This window comes from Mycteria americana, chromosome 7 (assembly GCF_035582795.1).
Source record: "Mycteria americana isolate JAX WOST 10 ecotype Jacksonville Zoo and Gardens chromosome 7, USCA_MyAme_1.0, whole genome shotgun sequence".
In the NCBI taxonomy this organism is placed as follows: domain Eukaryota; kingdom Metazoa; phylum Chordata; class Aves; order Ciconiiformes; family Ciconiidae; genus Mycteria; species Mycteria americana.
The window spans coordinates 20,659,467-20,686,089 of NC_134371.1; the positions used below are offsets into that span (position 1 = coordinate 20,659,467).

Below are 26,623 nucleotides of genomic sequence, written 5' to 3' on the forward strand. Positions count from 1 at the left end.
CACCAGGTGGCTTCAGGAAGTTGTTCAGTTGGTTTTATCGGAGAGCTTTTTATTAGCTTAGGCATGTGTCCATCAGAAATAAAATGAGTTTGACTGATCCTGCCTTGTGGCAGAAGGATGGATGGGGAGAGGACTCCCAGCCTTACCTTTGGGCGACACAATACAATCTGTGTGTCTGCCCACCTGTAAGGCTGAGCTGCACTTTTGTGCTCCCCTTTCTGCCCTCCCCCTGACACAAGTGATTTTCTGTGGGGTTGGTTTTTGGGGCTTTTTTTCCTTCGACTTGGGAATCCCTAAAGGGATTTTAGTTCAGTGATCCACCGTTCTGACGTCTCACACAATGGATATATGAACTTGAATTACTTAATCTGTTTAGATGTTCCTTAGAAGTATGTCATGGCCTGAAAATCCCTGCTTCACAAGCATATAACCTTCAAAGAGTGCTTGAAGGTGCTTTGGGATTACTACTGCAGAAATGAGAAGTGTTGTTACAAGTGAAACATTGATCATTCATTTAGAAGTCTAACAACTCTATGGATTTCTGTTCTTGTGCAGAAAACTAATTTATTATCTGTCACCACAGTACATCACAGAAACAGAAGAAACAGTGAAGGCCTCTCGGAATACAGAGCGACTAAATCTGTTCTCTTTGGATCCTGATATAGCAGTGAGTGAAAGTTGGTTTTTTTTTTCAAGTTCTTAAAAGTTTTAGAAGACATGTGGTCTGAGCTAACTGGGTTAGCTAAGCCACCAGAGTGGATTGGAGTTCAGCAAACAACTGGGTATACCCAAGACTTCAGCTTTGAAGGGTGAGGGGAACTATCTCTAGTCCGTAGAGATTTCTGTATAGATTCTACCTGTATCTAATCACAGAATGGGTGAGGATGGAAGTGACATCTGGAGGTCATCTAGTCCAGTCTAGCTAAGCTTTGAATCATTAAAGCAAACTGAAAATATTCCAGGAGCAGAACCTTCTCTTGGACTGGGAATGTTACAAGAACAGTGTTTTTATTGTTATTCATTACACTGAATTTGACTACAAAAACGTGAATGGATATAAAAAGCAGTGGGAAGGTACCGTTGGAGGTAGCAAAGGCTGTCTATGTGAAAAAAAGTTTAGCTGGAAATGTAGGAAGTACAGGTTGCTTTTCTTTGTGTCTTCAGCTTGCTTATCATTTAGTGTCAGAGTTCATGATTCAAAGAATGTTATTCCTTGCACTGAATGTACGTTTGTTGGTGATTTAACTGGAAACTTTATTTTGGTTAAAAAGAAGACTTAAGTAAAATCAGGATCAGTATATATTCAGACTTGAACCTGTTGTCAATCAACTGTAGCGCCATTATTAAAAATATTAAGCAAATTGAAGTAGTGGTGTGGTGTATAAGTAAGGGAAAAGGTCTGAAATGTAATCCTAAAATGTGGTTTTATAGTCGGAAAATATGAGGCTGTTTAATCTATATGAGGAAATTAAAAGCTAAAGTTTCAGAAGCAGTAAGTAAACAAGAACAAAATCTGTTCTAAAACTGTAGGAAACCTAACTTGGAACTCTAATTCTGCCTCTGACATTATATATGTCCTCAGGCAATCTTTTTGCTTTGCTTCCTAATCTATAAATTAGGAATAATACTCATTTACTATGGTAATGTGAAGATACCAGCAGTGACTTTTTGAGGTTTTCAGATGCTTCAGTGATTGTAAAGACCTTTAAAAAGCTTACTTAGTTTTGGAATGCCATGCTTTTCCCATGTATAACAAATCGCCCAACTTATTTCAGTCATTGAATCCTCAGAAAAAGGAGTTTCCAGGGACAAACTCGGTGATCAAGCCATTTGAAGAAAAGCCTGCAAAGAGCATCCTGGTAACGTGCAAATCCCTCAGTTTGAATCTCCAGGCCTGTGTTACTGAAAATGAAAATGATCCTTCAACCAATGTAAGCTTTACTTATTTCCCTGCAATTTTCTTTCCCCCTCCCCATGCACTTGTTACTTTGGAAAGAGAAGGTAAAAGGAAGGCTGTATCACGCACACATACTGCCTTCAGTCCTCCTTCTCTGGCCATCCCTTTGGATTGGATAATAAAACTGATGAACTTTTCAATAAACATTTTGAAGCTGATTTAGATTGTAGACTTTTAGCTGCAGTTCAATGGGCAATGAAAAACGTTAAAATCCTTGAGGACTCTTAACAATTGCTATAAGAACAACAAGTTTAAACTGCCAAGACCTATGTAGGGAGGCAACTGAATATGAGTTGCTGGTGAACTGTTCTTTTGTTTTTCAGAGGGAGACCAGGAACAAAGCAGATTAAATTACAGAAGAGAAGGCAAAATAGAAAGGGCTGGATGCTTCATCTAGTGCAAGAGCCCAGCTAAAAACAGGACAAACCCGATAATTTTGCTTATTCTTACTTTAAGAAAAAAGGGCAGGGAAAAGCGAGATGTAGCAGACATAGCTTTTAGTTAGTTCTCCTCTGCAGCAGGAAAGTTTTGAGAAATTAGCATCCTGGCAACTCAACTTTCATACATTACAGATGAGGCATTGATTTTTTTTATTATTTTTTTTTTTTAGTAATCAATACTGGTTTTGGCAGACTGCAATAACTGTTTAAATGAAGTCATGATAACTGTACCAAGGGCATGCAGTAATTCACTAGAGAGGCTGAGAAAACATAGAATATTGTTCCTGCCATGTGTTGGTCCTTATCTCCAAAGTTTTAAGATTCTGATTTCTGGACAGCTCAGAAGGTGTTTTCTTATTCTGAGACTGATTTACTTCATGAGAATTATGGAGGCTCTTTGGAGGTTACTTACAGTCATAGGACTTAATTCCCTGGTACTATGCGATAGAATAAGTGGGTACTGTCAGAGCAGTTTGAATGCTCTTGGATTCCTAGCAAAATAGAACATGTGTTTCCCACAGAATAATACACCCACACATTTGTGTTTGTACCAGTCAACATTTTTCATGTACTTACATTTGTCATCTTTGTGCTGCATTTCTGACGATCCCTGGAAAGCCCACCCTCACTCTTCTTTCTTTTATAATGACTCTGAATCTATATTTTAAAAATCTTGTAACATGTTTCTCCGGGGCTCTATTCATTTACTGTAATAATTATCTGTGACAAATACATTTGGTTTTTATTCTGCAAGTTTCTAGTTAGCTGTCAATTACTGTTCTGGCACATTGTTAACAAACTACCTTTAAAAGCCCCTGAAATCACATGGTTGGAAACTAACTTTGGCAGAGGTGTGTGTAAGCGTGTGTTTTTAATGAATCTCATAATTTGTAAATAATATTTGTTTGCTTTCTTTTTTTCTACCTGCAGGAACCTATTAAAAGATAGAGTTTACCCCATTGCTCTCAGTTACCTCTATATTATGTTTCTGGTGTTTTCTCCAGGTAGAGCCTTTCTTTGTGAGTGTGGCGCTGTATGATGTCAGGGATGGCAGGAAGATCTCTGCTGATTTTCATGTGGATTTGAACCACACACTTGTTAGACAGATGATTTCAGGTTCCTCATTTTCATTAGAAAATGGCACTGTTGAAAATATAGACTCAAATGAAATGGAAGAACCACAGGTCAAGGGGTTCCCAGAAGAATGGCTGAAATACCCAAAACAGGTATTCTATGTGTGACTTGCATGACTTAGTGACTCGTGTGACTTATTTTAGTTCAGTAGTAGTATTCATTTTCATCAGAGAATTTATCTGCACTACTAGTGGTTCTTGTTTTCAAGGATACTCTTTTTTTGTGTATCAGTTGTACTTGTATACAGATGCTTGATTTTTGAGCTCCCTGTGTAGACTTTAAAACTATTCCCAATCAAAACTTTGAAAAAAGTTAGTGTCTGTTATTTAGAGAAACCACCCATGTTTCCTGTACTCTTTTGGGTTCATTTGCTGACCGCTCCCAAACCAGCCAAACAAAATCACAACTTAAAGCGACACCTAGATGCTGCATTAAACTCACAGTACTTCCACATTCTTGCTGTTGCTGTAAGCCTTACACTGAAACCCCATCCATTACCTTTTCTTCTCCCTGTCATTCCTCTGAGGTGTGACTGATTTAGGCCAGCATTTAAGTACTGTCCAAGAGGAACAGTTAGGTTAGGTGATGCTAACGTGGTCATACTGCTTCTTGACTTGAGTCAGTCTGTTTGCAGGGTGCTGCAGGTGCATAAGCTTATTTCAGCACTAGCACAAAGATTTTATTTTCCATCTGGCTGTATTGAATATGTAGAGATAGTAATCCTCAATAATCCTTTCTGAACTTGGTTTGTTATTGTTTCCATCAACAGAGAACACTGGCAGTATTTCGTTTCTCCCGTATTGCTATATACTTTTTAACTGTTCTGTCTTTTATCCACAGGCTCTTTTCTCCATAAGTAATCCTCATTCTGAGATCGTATTAGTGGCAAAAATAGAAAAGGTGCTTACGGGAAACATTGCCAGCAGTGCTGAACCTTACATTAAGAATCCTGATTCTTTTAAGGTAATGTAACAGGAACATCAGTTCCTTCTTTGTCAGCTTCAGCCTGTTGGAAGCTGAGGACATTGCAAATTGTGCTCACAAATCTCACCAGTGTGTGGTTGCTGAACAGGACAAGCTCACAGGAGGCCCACACCTAAGAAAGGAAATGTCCAAGCTCCATTGACTGAATGAATGAAGTACCATTTTGTCTGCAACATATGAATCCATTCATGGTGCATTCCTACACTATTTATGTCGTAGCAGAGTGAAATTCTCATTCAGCAATCTTTTATGAATTATGTGCACTTCGTGCACGAGCAAAGGTGGGGTAGGCACCTGTTTCTCTCTGAGAGCAGACAATGCATCCACATTGGGTATATTACAGAAAACAGGAATAATAACTGTAACTAACACGGTTCTGACTGAAGGGATGGTGAAGGGGTTTAATTTGTCAGCAGCATCATATCCATCTGTGAAGTCTTTGCTGTCCACCCAGAACCTTCTGTTACGGGTAGTATCAGGCTAAATTATTTTAGGGACACAATAGCCTTTTCAGCAGAGGAGTACTTGGATGTACTCTGTGATACATTTCAGATATTATAATGATATTGATGAAATAATTCATATTTTCTTTTTTGTAGTGTGCACAGAAAGTGTTAAAATCCAATAAGCAGTTCTGCAGCAAGCTGGGGAAATACCGTATGCCATTTGCTTGGTCAGTGAGGTATGTATTAATTTTTTTATAATTTTATAAGCATCTTATAGCTTATTCTGCTCTTGAACTTGTATCCTTTTATTCTTTTCCACTTTTTCTGCCTGAAGCTAAGCAAAGCTTTCTGCGTGGTCCAGGACCCCAGAAGATCCTGCAGCTTTATTATTTCATTGCCCTATTTTTCACACAGCTGAACGTTGGTTACTTTCTTATTAAATGTTACTGTGGTGGGATCTTTTCTTCAGGCATGTAGTGAAGTTGCCAGGGAGTAGCAAAGGTGGCTGACAGAATATCAATTTGTTATGAGCTCCACCAGTGATTTGGTGCTAAAAATTACCAAAGAGATTTCAAAGTCACAGTTCTCACAAGAATTTCCTACAAAGATAATTACGGTCTGAAATAGATTTGCAGTGGCCGCCTAAAATATAGATGCACAAGTTTGAAGCTCTGTTCTTGTTATGATGCCTGTCAGTTTTTAGGAAAAAAATCTAACCAAGGATTTGGAGGTTATGGTGACCTTTAAACAGTGCCTTGGGGGTGATATTGAGGGATTATGCTTCAGGTACTCTTGCATTTTTAGTGGTTAGTAGGTGACGGAGAGCTGTTATTTTCTTGTTTGGCAGGTCAGTTGGGTTTTATTGCAGGTCAGTGCAGTGGCAGTAATGGATCTTTGTTCTTCCTCTCTCTCCTCCTGGATAATTTCTTGCTGGTCTCACCCTCAAGATTGAGGCATCCCTGTGCATCTTGATCCCCTTCTACCAAATTAATTCACAAAACCAGATACGGCTTTCTTCTTTTCATTCTCCCTTCAAGTTTCCATGTAGTTCTTTTCTCTGTCCTCTCTATTTTTTCCTTCTCAGTCTTCTGTAATTTCCTCAGCTTACTGCTGCCCTGGGATGAGAGAGCTCCCTGACTGAGACCCTCCTGTGTGTCCCTGTGACAGCTCTCCCTTCTTTCTGCCATGCATAGAGCAGGGAATATAAAATTTTAATGTTCCCTGTAAGAAGGAAAGCTGTCGATTGACGAGTGAAAGCATTCCTTCTCCTCTGTGGCTTCTTTTCTGACCGTGGCAGGCCAGGTGGAGAGCTGCCTGAAGCTGTAGGGAGGAAGGAGTGAGTGAGTCCTAGGTGCAAGTGTCACGTTGTGGCATTGCCCATGACCATGAGGGATAGCTGTGTGGCTGTATGCCCCATGACCGTGAGGGATAGCTGTGTGGCTGTGTGCTTCTGGTGTGGCAGTACGGAGCACCAGAAGTACACAGTTTTTTCCCCTGCCGCGTGTGAGGGAAGGCTTACGACTTTCAAATACGGTGCTTAGACGGCAAAGCAGAAAACACAGTAAGGTATGGCCACTTGAAGAGTTCATTTATTTTTTATTGACATACATTTTTGTCAATATCCACTAGGAAAAGAAGTACGTGCGTGCTCAAGAGAAAGGCAGATAATGTGTTCTGACCTGTCATCGCAAGCTCAAGGATACTGATTAATATTTACTACTTCTGTGTAGCCAAAGGACCATTCATCAAAATTATATTGATCGTTGTCTCTTGGGTTGACAGAGCTACTTTTAGCGTGTAATGGGCTGTACAATGGCAAGAGGTGCAGGCTTGGCATTAGACTACCTTGAGGCTTTTTATTAACTCTGTCCTGTCTGCCTGTGGTCTGTGGCAGTACCATTAGTGATATGTTCTGCAACTCAGTCATTGCTGTAGCTATCTTTAGGTGGCATGATGATTTTAAGTAGTTCAGGGTCTGGCTAGTTGCTCATGCATGCGGAGAAGGCTAAAACATTCTTCTGCATCTTCAGCAAATCTTATCTCAGAGTGTTTCTTGCCAAAAAAAAAAAAACAAACCTGAAAGATTTTCTTCTTGTTTTGAAGGAAGTGCATTTCCCTTTCATAGGATTCTCCAAGTGGCAACCCCTAGTTGCCTCTCAGTGAGAGGGAGTAGGCAGAAGCGGGGTTCGGGCTGTGCCGTACTATACTGGTACACAGATGCTGGGCTGTGTATGTGCCGTGGCTGTACTACTCAAGCGCATTACGTGGTACTGTGACTCGGCCCAGAATTACAGGTGCACGTCTGTGCTTGCTCTGCCTGAGGGAAGTCTAACAGACATGAATGAAGTTTTACTTCTATTCCTGTAAGGCAGATAGCACCTTAAATGCCTGTCAAGCTAGGGTGCACTGGGAAAATGGTGCTTTTCAGAAGATTCTCCTCTCCTTTCAGTTCTGTGTTATTTCAGATATTTTGTCATTAAAATACCAGTTGGCACCTCCTTGGTCATCTCAGACATAGTATTATAACTGCATAAATTTATTTTGTAATAACAGGCCACGTTGATTTGGAGTCCTTACTCCAAATAAAATCTTGATGAGATGAAGCTTGTCTAATAAATAGTGTTCCACCAGATTTAAACCTGCATGTGAGTTTTTTGAGTTCTAGTAACATGGTACATGATAGCAGCAGCTTCTGGTCACCGCGGCCATGTGAGCAGAAGCGTTTTCTATAGATGGATTGCTCTGCTTAACTACTACTCATCTAAGTATGTATTGGGTAAATGAACAGAGATTTTCTTTTTGGAATTCCATGCAGAATGGTTAATTGGCACAGGCTGGAACATGGCAAAGGACATAAGGCAGGACGAGAGCAGTAGAGCTAAGAGGAGTTTGCTTGTGTGATGCTCAGTATAGTGGGTATGGAAATACCTGGGAGTCTGAGCCTTCCTCAGTCTGTTTCCTTGAGACTTTTTGTCAATGGAAACCCTTGGCTCTAGTCCCATAGTTTTTCAGTTTCAGAGATGGCAATGACTTGTTTCACTGGGTATTCTCTCTGAAATTAAAGGCTTCTTTTTCAATGTGCAGTCCACAGTCTTAGAAAATAAGATGGAAAAGACTCCGCATCATACTATATTTTTGCTTTCCCTAGGACAGGATCAAATCAGTCCTAAATATGTTTGTCTAGCCAATATTTCTGGCAGTGATTTCCCAAATATAAATGGTAATATATGCTTGTGGTGTTGGCAAATGCACCGTGAGTTCAACGTTTTGCAGACTTACTGTGTGTGTATTACACAGATGGCCTGCACGTGGGCAGAGGACATAGCTGGGGTTTGTGGACATCCCTCAGTTCCAGCAGGCAGTATTTTTGGCTGACATCCTAATTCAGTGCTTCACTGCCCATACCATTAAAAAGCTTTCCTTCTATCTCTAGAATTAATTACAGAAAATATACTTGGGTGCATTTATCAGCTCTTAAAATTCTTCATTATAAATCACATTATGAGATAACATAGTTTAAAAATCATTGACCAAATACACCACGTGTATGAACTTGTTGGTATCAGTGATGTTGCACAAGGAATTTATTGAGTTCGTTGGGTCAAATTCTGCACTCGTTTACATATGTTTATGTATTAACATTACTCAGGACTCTCTTTGGTAAAAGCAATGTGTAATTTGGCCCTATAAAATCTATTTCTATTTTCACAGCTTGAAAATAGAAGTTTCCACAGGAGGCTGTCGCGCTACGGGGGAAAAAACGGTTTGGCTATGATAAATAGCAAAACCCTGGGTTTGGAAATGTGTTTTCCAGTTATTTCATTCTGGCATTTAACCGCACTCCTGTTTTTGTGTGGAAATTTTCCCCCCTTACAGCAGTTACAGATGGCCACAGTGTGATTTTTACGTATACATTCAGTGAGCCAAAATCTTGACAGTTGAGTATTGTGCATGTGACTGAAACTCTTAATTAGCTTATGTGATATCCAGTTTGTTAGCATCGTTCAAAAGCATGACTCAGGGTTCCTCCCTGATTTCTTACTGGCGTTGGTGGGATCTGGTGTCTGTATGCTCTCACAGGTATAATTACGGTATGCGTTAGAATTACAGTGTGTCAAATCCATCTTCCATTCTCGTATTCCTGCCAGAACTGCCAAAGTTTGCAAATATGTACCTGAGCTGCATATTGTAGATGTGGGGAAACTTCACTCACAGAGATCAGTTTTTATGCTCTGCTATTTCTTCAAACCTTCTCCACCCTCATAAACTTCACGTTGTAGAGCCTAATATTTGAATCCTTCAACAGCTTGTGCAGCTGCTGGTTTGGTTCTCAGCTGGTGTAGGTTGATGTAGCTGAAGGTAGTGAGGCTGCGCTGATTTACAGTAGCTGCAGATCTCACACTGAATCTCTAGCCCTGGAGGTGAGCAATTTTCCCACAAATTGTAAGCCACTACTTAAAAAGTATCTTTTACAATGTTAAATTATGAACATTGTGTAGGTTTTCCATGCTTCAAGAATTTTTATGATTGTGGACTATCAGCTAACAATGTCAGAACAGTAGAATCATAGAAACACTTTAAATACTGAGATGATGTTTCAGTTTCTTTAGCAAAATCTGTTGATTTGTTTTCCCCTAAATTAATACCTTTAGAATCTCTTCAGGATTTTAGCTCTGTGAAATTTTTCTTATTAAATCTCTCTGGTAAGTAAGCAACCGGCAGTAAGAAATCATTAATATATTAGACAAATATTGGACTCCTGGATTGTAGAAGTGTTTTATTACATTTCCTTTTCTTTGATGTAACAGTTGTCATTCTCAAATGCATTCAGTATGTTCACTGTGACAAGGACCACTCTTGCTCCACCTGCGCCCAGCAGACTGAAAGGATCTAGCAAAACATGGGATTGTGGTTACTTAACCGCAGACATAATACACCTAATACTTGCTGCTCTCGCAATTCTTCAGCTTTAATGAGCCAGGGGAATGGAGACACCAGTGCACTTTGACCAGTAGAAAGCCATCTAACTCTTCCCTGAGTGCATAAAACATACCTGTTTTTAAGAAGGGTTGTCTTCTTTTCAATGGACTTCTAAATTGCTCTTGTAGTGGCAAGAGCTTTACATAAATGGAGTATTGTGTGTAAGTCGGAGGGATAAAAATACTTACCTCTTTTGTACTGCAGATGCCTGGTTTTATGCCTTTAATTTTGTCCTGGGTGTATTATTTAGGTTGGGATATGCTGATGAACTGATGAGGAGCAGTTCTAGAGGTAGGGCATATGATACCCAGGGAGCACTGATGCTGGGGAGGAGTGGTGGTAGGCAGGAGGACCCTGTAAAGCCCTTCTGACTCCAAACCAGAGTGGCAGGAGAGGAAGAGGTGACGATGCCATGTCCCTGAGCCTCCTGGGAGAGAGTGCTCAGTGCTTAGTGCTCAGCACCACTGACCCAGAGTGAGCTACTTCCAGCACAGACCTGGTTCTTTGTCCTTTTACACTATGAACATCCCCAACCCTGCCTTGGTAAGTGCCCCTACACCCTGCTGTGCTGAGCAGTGGTTTACTCGGTGTCAGAGCCTGCACTGGAATTAGTTAATAAGCTCCAGCAGAGCCTGAGTTTGCTCAGCATCACATTGCAGACCCCAGTGGCACAGCGGAAATCACTCACTTAATGTTTTAGTCCTCTTTGTTAGTCTAGAGAAGGAAGCAGTGTTGAGTCCAAGAAATATCATAGTGTCACCAATACTGTAATAATTATTAAATCTTATCTTTTTTTCTTTCTTTTTTTTTTTTCTGACAGCAGTTTAATAGGATTTATAAAGTAAGTGGTGGTTGCCAGAAATTAGGTCTGGTTTCTCCCTAATAACTTAAGATTTTTGACATGGGGTGTTGGTGTGGACCTTACTCCCTCTAACTGCTGGAACCAAAAATCTGATAGAAGAGAGTTGGTTATTCTCTACAGTTACAAAGAAATGAAATAGTGATGCTTCTCTCAGTTAATTAAGTTAAGACGCAGTGCATTTATACTTATCCTTGGGATCCTCTTCCAAAGGTTTACTCCATTATTTTGCATCTGGCAACAATTTGTGCTGGCATCAATTCTTCTTCTCACTGGCAGTGGAACAGAGAAGTAAATTAGGGAAGGAAGATTGGCCAAATGATTCACAGAACAGCACTTAGCGTCAAGAACATTTTACTTTTGTTAAGCAATGTTTTTGCATACTACAGTTGAATCCAAGGTTCATTAATTTGGATAGCTGTTACATTATCCAGTCCAGCCAGCGTGTGTGACCCTTGGGGGTATACAAAGGGCACTGGAATGTCTTAATTAAATTCTGCAAGTGTCAATGAGCAGGAATGAAAATATCTGGGAATGTTTTCCTGTGCACACAACAGCTGATACTTATTGTTCCCAGTTATAGACGGATATCCTTTTTTTCCATTTCATTTGGCACTTTGTAGCTGGTTCACCAAAAATTTAGTCAGTGCTCCACAAACTTGTTTTGTGAAGGGAAGCTAAGCCCCAGTGAGTTGGTGTCATGCTCCTGGAGGACACACAACAGATTTAATGCTTAGGAAGATTCAGGAGAGGTCTCTAACCTGGTTCTGCAAAAGCATATGTTTCTTTACTTGGTGAGATGTAGTGGTTGGGATCTGACATCTTGCTATGATTTCTGTTATTTAAAATTATCATGATTTTCATTGGATAATAACTTCTTGGATGAAACTACGTATTGATGTAATGAATTCTTCAGAATGCTTCCTTGAAATAAGGAGTCAGTCTCTTTGTTGAAGTGAGGAGTCATGTGCTTGACGTGTGAGCAAGATGGTAAAGTCCCATCAGGCTCAGGGGTAGTGGCTCTCAGCCAGGCATGGCCTCTGTGGGGCTGCCCCAAGAGCTTGCCGAGAGGCTGGAGGAGGCAGCCTTGCAGCCAGGGCAACGGAGGGCGGGTGGGAGTGGAGAGCTGGCTCTGGTGAGGTGCTGTACACTTCCTGCTTTCTCAAGTGAGACTTATCTACAGAAGAGGGGGAAAAAATGGTGGATGCTGAACTAGGTGGTGATCCGTTCTAGCATTAAACCCCAGCAACTCCAAACTGAGAGCAGTCACACTTGCGCCTGAGGTCAGTGGGGACTGTCTGCATCGTGTAAGATTAAACAAGGTCTTAAGTCTTTGCAGGACTGAGACTGCACATGCAAGTAAATCGAAATTGCCTATGCTCCTGCAAGTGTGCAACTTGGAAGAGCTTTCTTGTGTGAAGCTCTGCAGGGAGCCCTTGAATTTGTGTAGGAATTCGTGTCATAACCTTGTTAAAAGATTACATGACAATTTCAAATGTTCAAATATATATATGGGTGAGTGTTTATAAACATGTCATTTTTCTTTCTTTATAGACCAGTGTTTAAAGATAATCAGGGAAATGTTGACAGAGACTCCCGATTCTCACCTTTATTCAGGCAAGAAAGTAATAAGATTTCCATGGAAGATTTGATTAAACTAATAGCAGAATACAGAAGGTAAGGAACAGTTTTTAATTTGGTTTGAGAAGGAATAAAAGCTTTATAAAGCTGTGCAGAATAATTTTCACAGCTTTTTTTCTTCATTTAACACAGTGTGCCAAAGTGGCCATATTAAATTAGTGTTTTTCACATTAGCCTATTACCTGCCAAAGAGTGCTTTAGGTTGGACTTTCCAGGAAAACTGAAATGTCATTTGGCATATGAATAAATGTTATTATAACCTAAAGATAGTGATTCCTTAAATTAGCTTCCATCAGGGGAGACGCAGGTGAAGTAACCAACAAGAGAACATTATCTCAGGGGAAAAAAAAAAAAAGAGAAATATGAAAAAGCGTTCTTTAATGGTTTCCCCACTCCTTGCTTTTGTTTGTTTGAGTCTCCATGACAAACTGCAGAGTGGACATTGGAAGGAAAAAACTTCTCCAAATGTTTGACAGTGTGTAAATTAGTGAGTAGCGGTTTGGCTGGATAGTCTTCCACACAGGTGTAAATCAGGTTAATTCCAGAGCAGAGTCTTTGTTTATACTGGATAAGTAACATGAGAATTGAACCATGAATTTCTTCCTGTCCCTTCTACTCTAAATGTGCCTAGAAATGAATTAATCTAATTAACTTCTCCTGTTCCACTTACATAAAATCAGATCATAGAAAGACTGAATGTCAACTACAGGGATTGGAACGGGCCCTTAATCTCTTGTGCCATCTTGTGTTACTGGTCAGGAAACTTTACTGAAATTCTCACTACTCTTACTAGAGTCGCCACTGCTGGGTTTGTCTGTTTAAAGCATCTCCTCGATAAAAGGAATTTAGCATCACAGTTTTGGCACTTCTCAAATTGCTTGGGCACGAGGAGTATGTCTTGGTCCCTTTTCAGTATGGCACTTGCAGAAGCCATGATGCTGTGAACTCCTCTCGTCTCAGTGGTCATTGAATTCCTTTTAGAGAACATTTGATTCAGATTTTAGAAAGAAAAAGTGAGTAAGTTAATTCTCATAAGGTTTGGTTCATCAGTTTCTTCCTCTTCTGCAAAATATGCTATAATATTGCTTGCAAAGAGAAGGCAGGAATGAGGCCAAGGGGGAAAAAAAAAAAAAAAAAACACCAAAAAACAAAACCACCACCATGTTTCTTTCCTGCTGTTGCATTTGATTTGAGTTTAATAGCCAATAGGTGTATGTTAAATGTGTTTAATATATATTTATCTCTTAAATCAGGGCCTGTTTTTCATTTTAAATTAATTCCTATGATGGGTCTCGTCTCCCTTGTTCTAATTTTCTAAAATGTTTTCATTTCTGTCATTGCAGAGCAGAGAAGATTAGCAAAATACAGACTATACCTGGCTGTTTGGAGATTGCAGTTGATTGTGTTCCTTTGGAACATCCAAGTATGATTCCAGTTTATAATTAATTATTATAATTAAATAGGACATTTGTCATAGGCTTTCCAGCCATAATTGCTGCCTTGAGACAGTTCTGGTAGAAGTGTCCGTTGTTGTGTAGAAAAATGTATGCAGGGGAGTGTTCTTGATTTGTTTTCATTTAATTACACCATTCTTTGTTTCATCCTGTACCTGGCCAGATATACTCCAGCAATACAGAACACAACGTGCTGAACCCCCAAGTGATGAAAGTCCAAGGACTGCTTTTTGGTCTCTGAGGCGTTAGGCCAAAGAGCTGAGAGGACTTCTGTAGCTTGAGGTTAATAGCCTTGCACTGTTGATGGGCTGTGATGCTCATATCCTCTGTGAATTAGCACGTATGGGACATGCGGCAGATTTCAAGAATGCAGACTAGATGGAGGACTTCATTCAGAGGCCACTCTGGCATCAGTGCAGCAGCTGCTAAGATAGATGCTTCTAACTGGATCCTTTTGTCTCTTTTTAAATGTTCTGTTTCAAGGGCCACATTTCTGTGACCCACTGTTGCAAAAAGCTCAGGACCATTGAATTCCTCTGAAGTCTGTCATCACACATCTTTATACCATCTTCGTATGGTATTAGGTAAAAAATAGTTTCACTAACATTTCAAAAGCAATTTTTATTTTTGAAATTAAAAGAAACTGATAGCTCGGAGTAGGTAAAATGGTCCAAAGCAGCTTGGGCCTTGTACAGTCACCTGACTCACTGTGCACCGTGGCCAACTGAAAGTCTGGCTTTAACGGGTGTGTGCTAGGAAAGTGCCCAGTTCCTGTGGAAAGTCAATGAAAATTCCTTCACTCTAAAGAGTAACGGCTTAAACATTTCTTTGGTATGGGGAAAATTTGTCTTACTCTGAATAAGGCTGTAAAATAATTTAAAAACTGTACCAAAAAACTTCCATGCTGTAGGATTCATTAAAATCTCCATGAAAACTCTTCTTGACTTCAGCCAGCTCTGAAGGAAGCCTTGTAATAGCAGTAACCAGTTCTCTTATAACACCTCCTTCCCACCCAAAATAAGTTGTGCTGGGCTAGTGCTAAAATCCTTTATTGCCAAGAAAAGCCACTGAAAAGGAAGTTGGCTAAGGATCTTGTCAAGAATTTGCTGGTACGATTGTGTCTCTAGGGACTGGCACTACCCTGCTTCACATTAGCATCAATTTGCATTAGATGACAGAAGTAGATCTTTGTTTTTATAAGGCTCTATTTACTATAGCTACAACAACAGCTGGAGCCAGTGGTGTATCAGGGGATGTTGTCTGACAGTGTTTAACCTGATACAAAACTTGTGCCTTTTCTGCTGCATGGGAGGAAGCCAAACTCACATAGCTCTAGCAAAGGGGAAGAGAGAAAAAGCTTCCTGAAGCTCCCACCTGTGCTGCATGGTCCCCGCTTGTCCTTTGCGCTGGAAGGTTGGGACCCCAAAACTGGCAATGGGGCAGCAGGTACTGTTGCTGCTACATCCCCTGCTATCCCTCTGGAAATACCCACTAAAACCCTGAACTGTGAGGTTCCATTCTTGTGGAGGGCAATCATGGAGAGTAGCTTGTAGCCAAGAGCCATGCGGCTGGCAGCAAACTGGGCTGTTGCCTCCGTGTGGATGTCTGTGCAATGGAAGTGAGGCACAGAGAGACCAGACCTTCACAACTGGCTGCAGGAGCCTTCATTTTCCAACTGGCTTCTTCCTGTTATTACTGCCTCTTCTCACACTCTACAGGCTATTGCTGCTCTCCTATCTGAGTTATTGGTATCTAAAAACTTCATTTATTACTTACGCCCCTTTTTGTGTTCAGTTCAACACTGTTTCTATTTCCCTGTGGATTTTCTACGGGCTACTGGAAGTGCAGTGTACAGAGGGTACAGAAAGACTTCTGCAGAGAGGCCTCAGCACTGCATTCTAATCCTTGAGTTGGTCCCCAGATTTCTCTAATGAAAAACAAGGTTAACAGTGTTCAACAGTGGACACAATCAGAATGCTTATAAATCAAGTTTGAGGGGCAGCTGGCCAAATTATAAGACATAACGCATCCTCGTATTTTAAGATGGATTGCCTGAAATTTGCTGAAACAGAAAGCTGCCCATCTTAGCTTTGTAGGCCAAGAGCAGTGAGCAGAGTCTCCTAAGTACTGGGAATGTTAGTAGCAGAACAGCAAACCTTCAAAAGTTTCTATGTGACCCTGCATATCTTCACTGACCAACAGAGGAATGTGCATGATCATCTACAGGGAACTATTGCTGGCACTAGGGAGAGTAAACCTTCTCAAGGCTTCTCTACAGCAGGCAGTGGCTGCTTGTGGCTGACAAATGCAAATGATTTAATTTAGCTGTTCCTTTTTAATGCTGCTAATTTTGATTGGGAAAGACAAAAGTTTTCATGTATGGATCTTTCCAGCTTAAATCGGGAACTATGTCTGTTGGCTGGGCGTACAAGTCAATCAGACACATTCATATTTTGCTGGGCAGCAGGCTGGGAAGAAAGTTTTCAGTGTCTAATTGAAAGAAAGCAAAGAGAAACCACCCTGCTATAGCTGCCATAGAGCCACTTCTCCCCCGCCTGCTTGGGCTGCAGAGGACCTGCACTATCCTGAAACTGGCAATTTCCTCTTGTGCTAGTTCAGAAGGAAGTAAAATTGGGCATAGTGTATACGAGGGTTCACCAGCTTCCACAAATTGGTAGGCTTTTCCTGTGGGTTATTCTAGGGTTTGAGGAATGAATTTGTAGGCAGGACCTTCAGATTGCTTTTCCTAGAAGTAGCTTGGGACGTCCCTAAGTTGGTGACCCTTCTCAGCTGCTTTTGTGCAAACAGCCCTTGAGTTCTCCATGCTAAAATTAAATGTCTCACTGATTTAATGGCACAGGCAGACAGAGTATACTCTAGCTGTTTTTAATGTCTCCCTGTCTGGGTGACAGAGTACTTATTTTCATCTTCTGTTTCTTGATCTGATTTCAGTTATCCCAATTGCATCATATATTTAATCTAGTTCTGCACTACTTGTTTCTTCATTTCGTTTACTATGTTATTAGATAATAGAAAAACTTAAATGAGATATTGAGCTGTAAAATTAATTAGAAACAGCATCACTTCAGTATATTCTGTTGAAACTGTCCATATACCAATGGTGCTGTTATGCCATCAAATGCCATCAGATACTCTGTGTGTCAAAAGAGGTTTTCAGTGCTGTTAAGTGAGATAAACCATTTAAGGATGATACATTATAATTGTTCTGAGGTAACGGATGCAATTTAAGGCAGGATTTGACCTGTTACATCTCAGCATTACTTATTCTTTGCAAGTTAAGGCAGGATTTTACTTGTTCCATCTCAATATTACTTGGTCTTAGTAGTAAGACTGTAAAAACAGACATAATATGTGATGGCTTTCTTTTCTGTTCTTTTGAAGACTGTGTAACTTCGTCTTTTATTCCAATCAAGCCATTTAATGACATAAAGGAGCATCAACCTACAGTGGAAGTTGAAGAGTTTGTACAGGAATCAACAAAATATTCTCGACCTTACAGAGTATACAAGAACCAAATATACATTTATCCAAAACACCTCAAGTATGATAGCCAAAAATACTTCAACAAGGTACAGTATGTGACCAATTCAGGCCAACATTGGTTAGTAGTGTACTGCATGAGCTCTCATTGAAATGAAGGAGTACTCATCATAAAGGCGGGGAAAATGGTGATATGAGTCACTGACTTGGCTTTTGATCTTTTTCAATTTTTGCAATCATAAAACATGGGTACAATTTTAATGAAATGAATCTATGGATTAATTTTAAGTTGTCTCAGTGATTCAAAGAGAGATAATGTAATAGCTTTTTCACAATTTTCAGAAGGGCTGTGTTTTAATGAAATTTTATGTGCACATAAAATTAATCTGGATGTTTGTAGTTCTTAAATGAAACAAGTATTACTTGCGTATTCATGGTGATTCAAAATTAATTAAGGGTAAGACACAGGTAAGTGCTGGTCACTTTATAATCTGCTTCTACACAGTCAATTTGAGGTCTGGCTTGCATTTTGCCAGTTCTTCTTGGAAATATTGTTTCTAGTGATATCACTGTGACTTAAAGGCATTTTAAATGTTGATATACCATCTGCATGTTTCTCCTAGATTTTGAAAAGAGCTTATTTCAGCCCTTATAATTTGCCTGTGTTTTTATGGGTACCCCATTTCTGATCTAAGCTTTAACATGTTCCTGTCTTTTCAGGCACGGAATATAACAGTGTGCATTGAATTTAAAAGCTCTGATGAAGAAGGAGCAAAGCCATTGAAGGTGAGCCATAACAAGAGTATATTCAGAGAACAATGTTTCTGAGGACATTAGTTATAAAACCCAGGAATCAGGGCTATACTAACCGAGAAAAATTAAAGCGTGAATGTTGTCATGCATCCTTCTACATTTGCACTGTGGTTCTGTTTGAACCCAGCTGGTCATGATGATTCCAGTTCACACTGCCATTCTGCAGTGCTGGCTTTCTGACTGGTGGAGGGGAAAGAAGACAGTATTAGAAAACTGAACCATTTTTTACCGTGCAACTTGCTTATTCTAAAATTTACTGTTTACCCTACATTTCTCACTGAGCTCAGGACACTTGATTGAAAAGAGTGTGGCACAAAATTAGAAAAACCTTAGACTTAATTCTTAACTTCGCTATTGACCAAGGGCTATTGCGTAGTATTGTTGTACTGTAGTTTCCCCACCAATAAATAAAGTTGCCATCACTCAATGTCAAGAGCCTTCAGACTGGACTCTGCCAGCGAGGAGACTGTTAACTAGTGTAGCTTTTGTAACGCTGAAAAGTCAGTAAAGGCATTGTATTGTGTATCAAAGTGCATAAAAGCGAAATAGCTTTTGTAAAGCTTTTTGCAGAAAACTCTGAAATTGATAACAGCAAGGAAGAATTCTAAGGAGTCTGCATTGCTTAGTAGAGTAGAGGTTAATTTTCACAGAATCAATGGACTTTTACTGGAAGTGTGCATAAAAAATTGCAGGTTTGAGCACTTAAAATATTTCTTTTAATATTTGATCAAAGTAATTATCAATCTTTCATGATACTGTTTTCAATGTAGATGCATATTAGATATACCAAGACTAGTATCATCAGCAGAATTTCACAATGTAATTAAAGCATGTTACTTTTATCAGTGCATTTATGGGAAGCCAGGTGGACCATTATTTACAACAGCAGCCTACACCGCTGTGCTACATCATTCCCAGAATCCTGATTTCTCTGATGAGGTCAGTCTGCTTTTTCTTTCATTAAATGTCTTCCAGCCCCAGATGTTTGCCAATGAGACAGAAGAATATGTGTAAAGAATACTTCTGTTACAATTGCTTGTCTGTCTAGATGGGCCTGTGATTTACATACGGTCTCACATTTTGGGGTTTTTTTCCTTTGTGAAAAAAGGAAAAGTGAAAGGTAAATTCAAAAGTGAATCCTTCCTTTTGTAAGATGTTCTGAGTACAGTTAAGATGCTGTAGAATTAATTAGGAACAGTCCAGCTCTCTAAAATGCACGTCTGGATTACATTAAGGGTCCAGCTGCATCTCTGAATTTAATGGAAACAGTAAACATGATGATGAAGGGTGGAAGCAAATGTCAGAACAAATCAGTGTCTGAGATATAAGATCTGCATTGGGGCACTTTCGTTGATCTGAACAGCGGTCTGAACAGAATGTACAGTGACGTGTAGTGGCTGCAGCAAGTCATTGAGCTGGTGCTTTTGAGGATGCAGCTATAGAATAGAGTTCATACATTGGCGTTTGCCAAATGTTAGTCACACATGCATCTTTACGTTTCACCAACACCAAGTATTGATTCCCCAGGCTTTCTGCAGGTGAACTTAATCTCACCCTTTCGGTGACTAGTGTGTTTGATGGTCTGTGAATGTCATGTGTCTGTTCTTGATTTTCCACTACTGCTTTACGTGTAGTGATAAGGCTGGCAAATAGCGTTACTATGTAGCCAGCGTTTTCCAAACTATCGGCTTGATCTTGGAAAAACTTCCTTTTTCATTAAAATTTACTTTGATAAAATGGCAGGGGCAAGACCAGCAGATAATGTACAACTACATGTGAAGTATCAATTTTAAGATTTGTGTTTAGGAACTGAGGTGGAACTTAAAGCATTACATCTTCAGAGATCTTGAACCCCCTGCTACTCCTTTGCAAGCAGTGTTTTGGGTTTTAACACATCTGAAAATGTCCTTCATGTGATGCTAGTGAGCCATCTGGTTTGGGCAGATTACTTTCAACTTGAACAAAGAGCTGAATTCAGATCTTAATAGCTGATTTGGTTGGAAGAGGTATGCACCTGTCCTAAATGTTGCTAGTACAGCAAGTACAGTCTTTAAAAGATTGTGGTATGTTATGAAGAAAGTTGTCCTAATCTCCATATCTGAATGCCCATTTCATGTCTATGTTTATGGTATTAGATTCTTACCCATAAGCTGATTTGACACTGGAAGCATTTATCAACAATTTCTAAACCTTACTTTAAGCATTGGATTAGCTTGGATAAACTTTATCATAGCTTACAAGGGCAAGGGGTCTTTTTTATTAGTTCCTATGGTAACATGTTTTGATTACTTTGTATTTTTATTCCAATAGGTTAATAAGACCTCAAACCCAGTCTGTAGGGATTCATGGATGACATGATATGGGATTTAAGACTGAGCAGAAATCGTAAATAAAAGTTTATTTTCATGTCAGCCTTTATTACTTGGTCTTTGCCATGAAATGATGATGAAGCAGTAGCAGAGATGTCACTTTAGTTTTTGGTTTGGTCATCCTGAAAATATGAGAATGGTAATGGCTATTTATGGCTGCTAGAGTGCAGGTGATCACTTCTAAACAGGGTCCATCACTCTAGTTCTGTCCTCTTTCATCTTATGCTCTTTCATCATAAATGCAAATATTCATCCATAATACAGAGAGGAAAAAAGGTGTTTTAAGTAAAAGTGAGGGATGTTCATCCTAAACAATTTCCTTAAGAGAGCATCTATTACCTATGCAGACAAACATTAGCCAGTAAAGGCAGGCTGTACTAAAGACCTCTGTGTAGAGAGAGATGTCACTCATTTAAACCATCTCTGATGCCTGGTTTAATCGATTTTTAAACTAAAGTGAGGTGTAACATTTTACATTTCAGGTGAAAATTGAACTTCCCACTCAACTCCATAAGAAACACCACATTCTGTTTTCATTTTATCATGTCACCTGTGACATAAATGCAAAAGCTAATGCCAAAAAGAAAGAGGCTCTGGAAACACCAGGTACCTGTAGTAGAATTACTTTCAATTATAAATATAAATGATGTACGTTCAAATAAGGATTGCAGAATTTCTGGCTGGATATTATTGTCTTCCTTTGAACTTGAGAAGCTTGTTTTTCCAAAGAGTCATATTGATTTGTTCTTGTGCGCAGTGGGATATGCATGGCTTCCTTTGTTGAAAGATGCCCAGTTAGCTTCCCAAGAACACAATGTGCCAGTGGCAAGCAGTCTGCCTCCCAATTACCTGAGCCTTCAAGAACCAACTAGTGGAAAGGTATTAATCCATGCTTGCATATTATTCAAATGGCGCAGAGCATTTATTTGCAGATGTTTTACATGAGATCAGTTTTGCATTTGCACTTACCTGGAAGTGTAAACGATAGAGTATCTTTTTTAGAATATACATGTACATATCATTGAGTATATAAAGTAATATATGTACCACTGAACTGAGAGTCAATGTTGCTGATTCACAGGTGTATATGGAAAAAGTGTATTTTATAACTGTGTATTCTACAATATTATACCTAACGTCTCCAAAACGTGAGTCAGAGTGTTCAAAAAGAACTCTTTTCACAAACTCAGGCCGTATGACATTCATTCTCCAGCTGATGTGATCCACGATCATGGTTCATTCTCCAGTTTTGTGGTGTGATATCATATTTTCCCACTGATCCTGTCCAGTTTGGATTATTTCTTCCTCCTTCTGTTTGTTTTACTATTGTCCTGAGGACAGGGTGTGGCAGTGAGCTGGTCCCTTGAATGATAATGTTCATGGGCTTGTGCTAAAAAGGGGGTTGGTATTGCAATAATTCTGCGGTTGTGAAAGCACAGTAGCAAGCACAGTTCATGCAAGTGCATCTGCAAAGCTATGCAGTGAAAATTTGATGCAGACTTGAATGAGTAGGAAGCAAGTGGGGAAATGTATGCTTGTTTGTTTGTTTTTGTTTTAATAGCAGATCGGCTGTGATGTAAAATGGGTAGATAGTGGGAAACCACTTTTCAAAGTCTCTACTTTTGTTGTATCGACAGTAAATACTCAGGTAAGACAAATTTCCTCTTAGCTCTGTTACCTGCTTACAAACAAAAAGTGTCAAGGAATGTCTGAAAGATGTTTTAAAATCTTGTATGAATTTGTTTCTCTAACATTTAAAGGTTATTTGAATGTGGAAGGGCAAGATGACAATGATGGAATACACACTTTAAGGAAAAAAATAAATTATTTAAGATTATACCAACAGAAAAGTCATGAAATACCAGTTTAAACAGCAAGAACATAAATTCTGAGCACCAGGAAGAAAAGGAAAATGTGGCCATTGAAATCCCTTAGATTGTGAGGAAAAAATTAATCGCTCACAACACTGAAAAAAGAGTGGTCAAAGCACCTAGAAAAAAGCTGTTTATAGCAAGCTGTGCTGGCCAGTGGGTTGGGCTAAATTAGTTGATCTGTCTTTCTGTGCCTTATGTCTAAGGCAGAAGGGACCAGGAGTGTTCTTTGATATCACAGGTGATTGCTGTAACCAGTTTATGGAGCTGAATTCTAATCCTTTCTATAACATACATTAATGTGAATGTTTATAATTTTAGGAACCATACCTGAATAACTTTTTCCATCAGTGCCAAGAAAGGGAAAAGGATCTATCCCAGCCTCCTACCTCAAACTTTATCAATTCTTGTAAGGTAAAGTAACCTGCAGCACAAACTGTGCTATAAAACTGTATTTAGGGCTTTCTCTCAACGGATCCATCACTGCACAATTCTAAGCATGGCACAGACTTACCAGGAAGCAATGGGTCCTTGACAATTCCAGTTAGACTTACTTGATGTGACAGAAGCATTACTGGTCGCAGAGCTGTCTTCCATCCCTTCTCATATGGCCATCACGGAAACGTGGTGGGATGACTCGCACAACTGGAGTGCGGCGATGGATGGCTATAAACTCTTCAGGAGGGATAGGTGAGGCAGGAGAGGTGGTGGGGTAGCCCTATACGTCAGGGAGTGTCTGGATAGTTTAGAGCTCAATGATGGTGGTGATAGGGTGGAGTGTCTATGGGTGAGAATCAGGGGGAAGGCCAACAAGGCAGATATTGTGGTGGGAGTCTGTTACAGACCCCCCAACCAGGATGAGGAGACAGATGAACTATTCTATAAGCAGCTGGGAGAAGCCTCACGATCGCTAGCCCTTGTTCTTGTGGGGGACTTCAACCTGCCGGATGTCTGCTGGAAATACAATACAGCAGAGAGGAAACAGCCTAGGAGGTTCCTGGAGCGTGTGGCAGATAACTTCCTGACGCAGCTGGTGAGCGAGCCAACGAGGGAAGGTGCCCCACTGGACCTCTTGTTCACCAACAGAGAAGGACTTGTGAGCCATGTGATGGTTGGAGGCTGTCTTGGGCAGAGCGATCATGAAATGATAGAGTTTTTGATACGTGGAGAAGTGAGGAGGGGGGTCAGCAGGACTGCCACCTTAGACTTCCGGAGGGTGGACTTCGGCCTGTGTAGGAGACTGGTCAAGAGAGTCCCCTGGGAGGCAGCCCTTACGGGCAAAGGAGTCCAGGAAGGCTGGACGTTCTTTAAGGAGGAAATCCTAAAGGCACAAGAGCAGGCTGTCCCCAGGTGCCGAAAGACGAGCCAGCGGGGAAGAAGACCGGCCTGGCTGACTAGAGAGCTCTGGCTCGAACTCAGGAAAAAGAGGAGAGTCTATGACCTCTGGATGAAGGGGCAGGCAACTCAGGAGGACTACAAAGGTGTAGCAAGGCTGTGCAGGGAGAAAATTAGAAGGGCCAAAGCTGAGCTAGAGCTCAATCTGGCTGCTGCTGTAAAAGACAACAAAAAATACTTCTTCAAATACATTAGCAGCAAAAGGAGAGCTAAGGAGAATCTCCAGCCCCTAGTAGACGGGGGAGGGACCACAGTGACCAAGGATGAGGAAAAGGCTGAGGTACTTGATGCCTTCTTTGCCTCAGTCTTTAATAGCAGGGCCAATTGTTCTCTGGGTACCCAGCCCCTGGAGTTGGAAGATAGGGACGGGGGGACCAGAATGGAGCCCCCATAATCCAGGGGGAAATGGTTAGTGACCTGCTGCACCACTTAGACACTCACAAGTCTATGGGGCCTGATGAGATCTACCCAAGAGTACTGAAGGAACTGGCAGAAGTGCTCAGCAAGCCCCTTTCCATCATTTACCAGCAGTCCTGGCTAACTGGGGAGGTCCCTGCTGACTGGAGATTAGCTAATGTGACGCCTATCTTCAGGAAGGGCCGGAAGGAGGACCCGGGGAACTACAGGCCTGTCAGCCTGACCTTGGTGCCGGGGAAGCTGATGGAGCAGATCATCCTGAGTGCCATCACACGGCATGTAGAGGATAACCAAGGGATCAAGCCCAGCCAGCATGGGTTCAGGAAAGGCAGGTCCTGCTTGACCAACCTTATCTCCTTCTACGACGAGGTGACCCGCCTAGTGGATGAGGGGAAGGCTGTGGATGTTGTCTATCTAGACTTCAGTAAAGCCTTTGACACGGTTTCCCACAGCATTCTCCTGGAGAAGCTGGCTGCTCATGGCTTGGACGGGTGTACTCTTCGCTGGGTAAAGAACTGGCTGGATGGCCGGGCCCAAAGAGTGGTGGTGAATGGAGTTTACTCCAGTTGGCGGCCGGTCACAAGCTGTGTTCCCCAGGGCTCTGTGTTGGGGCCAGTCCTGTTTAATATCTTTATCAATGATGTGGACGAAGGGATCGAGTGCACCCTCAGTAAGTTTGCAGACGACACCAAGTTGTGTGGGAGTGTTGATCTGCTGGAGGGTAGGAAGGCTCTGCAGAGGGACCTGGACAGGCTGGATCGATGGGTTGGGGCCAATTGTATGAGGTTCAACAAGGCCAAGTGCAAGGTCCTGCACTTGGGCCACAGCAACCCCATGCAACGCTACAGGCTTGGGGAAGAGTGGCTGGAAAGCTGCCAGGCAGAAAAGGACCTGGGAGTGTTGGTTGACAGCCGCCTGAATATGAGCCAGCAGTGTGCCCAGGTGGCCAAGAAAGCCAATGGCATCCTGGCTTGTATCAGGAACAGTGTGGCCAGCAGGAGTAGGGAAGTGATCGTGCCCCTGTACTCGGCACTGGTGAGGCCGCACCTCGAATACTGTGTTCAGTTTTGGGCCCCCCACTACAAGAGAGACATTGAGGTGCTGGAGCGAGTCCAGAGAAGGGCAGTGAAGCTGGTGAAGGGTCTGGAGCAGAAGTCTGATGAGGAGCGGCTGAGGGAACTGGGGTTGTTTAGCCTGGAGAAAAGGAGGCTGAGGGGAGACCTTATTGCTCTCTACAACTACCTGAAAGGAGGTTGTAGAGAGGTGGGGGTCGGTCTCTTCTCCCAGGTAACAAGTGATAGGACAAGAGGAAATGGTCTCAAGTTGTGCCAGGGGAGGTTTAGACTGGATATTAGGAAATTTTTCTTCACTGAGAGGGTTATCAAGCATTGGCACAGGCTGCCCAGGGAAGTGGTTGAGTCGCCATCCCTGGAGGTATTTAAAGGACATTTGGATGAGGTGCTTAGGGACATGGTGTAGTGGTGGTCTTGGTAGTGTTAGGTTTACGGTTGGACTCGATGATCTTAAAGGTCTTTTCCAACCTGTACGATTCTGTGATTCTGTGATTTAGGACATGGCTGCATCTGCCCCATCAACTTTTGTAATCCATTCTATGACAAGCCTCAAATCCTGTTAAAGGATGATGTAATGTTGCTCTAGGAACGTCTGGGAAAAGGAGCTGTAGCCTGTAGAGCTGCAATATTCCTGCTAGTCCTCTCTAGTCCTCTCTTGCCTTAGATACATTGTATGCTTACCTCCTACTTGGCTCTTCCTACTTTCACTCTAAAAACCTGGATACTATCCAAAGGGCTGTTCAGGGTATTTTGCATGTATAAATCAAGGGTGCTTGTTGCCTGTCAAGTTCTGAAATCAGAAAGAACATACCCTTTCTGCAGAGATGAAACAGATAAGCAAGAACTGCATTAAATGTGACTGTATTCAGTAGAGGTCAAAAGCTGTGAGAAAGGAGGAGTATAACAAGCAAATTAGAAGAGGAGCAGGTAAAAGTAGAGCCATGATTCTTTACCTGTTCATGAATGGTGAAATTTAGAGTTCTCGCTTTGCAATCTGCTTACTGAACTTTAACAAGAAGATAAGCAAGAAGCCTGAAAGGTAGCTGTGAACGCTGTTCCACAGTGCTAGCTCTAAAACTTTGTACATATGAATTTTATTTATTATTTTTCCTTTTAGCAGTCTGTAAAATCTAATAGGTGTTTTGGGGTTTAGATGTTACCGTCACGTAGGTGCTTTCCCCTTTTCCTCGTTGTTAATGTTTTCCTGTTTGAGTGTACCTTAATCAGATTTTATAAAGCTGCTTGGGAAGAGATTTTTGCTTTAATAAGTAAACAAGAAGTTCCAATAA

General features: G+C 41.0%; 1 protein-coding gene across 9 annotated transcripts in view; it reads left to right on the plus strand.

The window, feature by feature from the left end:
* The window catches only part of DOCK10 (dedicator of cytokinesis 10), a 167,705-nt gene that overhangs the window by 93,329 nt on the left and 47,753 nt on the right, over positions 1-26,623 (plus strand). For 7 of the 9 annotated variants that reach the window (XM_075507331.1, XM_075507323.1, XM_075507326.1 and 4 more), the window contains exons 10-23: positions 584-667; positions 1,776-1,931; positions 3,402-3,623; positions 4,372-4,494; positions 5,115-5,197; positions 12,355-12,477; positions 13,785-13,864; positions 17,298-17,485; positions 18,117-18,182; positions 19,056-19,148; positions 21,061-21,184; positions 21,336-21,457; positions 22,140-22,226; positions 22,771-22,863. In XM_075507331.1, the coding sequence (XP_075363446.1) occupies positions 584-667; positions 1,776-1,931; positions 3,402-3,623; positions 4,372-4,494; positions 5,115-5,197; positions 12,355-12,477; positions 13,785-13,864; positions 17,298-17,485; positions 18,117-18,182; positions 19,056-19,148; positions 21,061-21,184; positions 21,336-21,457; positions 22,140-22,226; positions 22,771-22,863 (1,644 nt within the window). The remainder of the gene's footprint in view (positions 1-583; positions 668-1,775; positions 1,932-3,401; positions 3,624-4,371; positions 4,495-5,114; positions 5,198-12,354; positions 12,478-13,784; positions 13,865-17,297; positions 17,486-18,116; positions 18,183-19,055; positions 19,149-21,060; positions 21,185-21,335; positions 21,458-22,139; positions 22,227-22,770; positions 22,864-26,623) is intronic. The other 2 variants (XM_075507325.1, XM_075507328.1) reach the window with 2 other exon arrangements.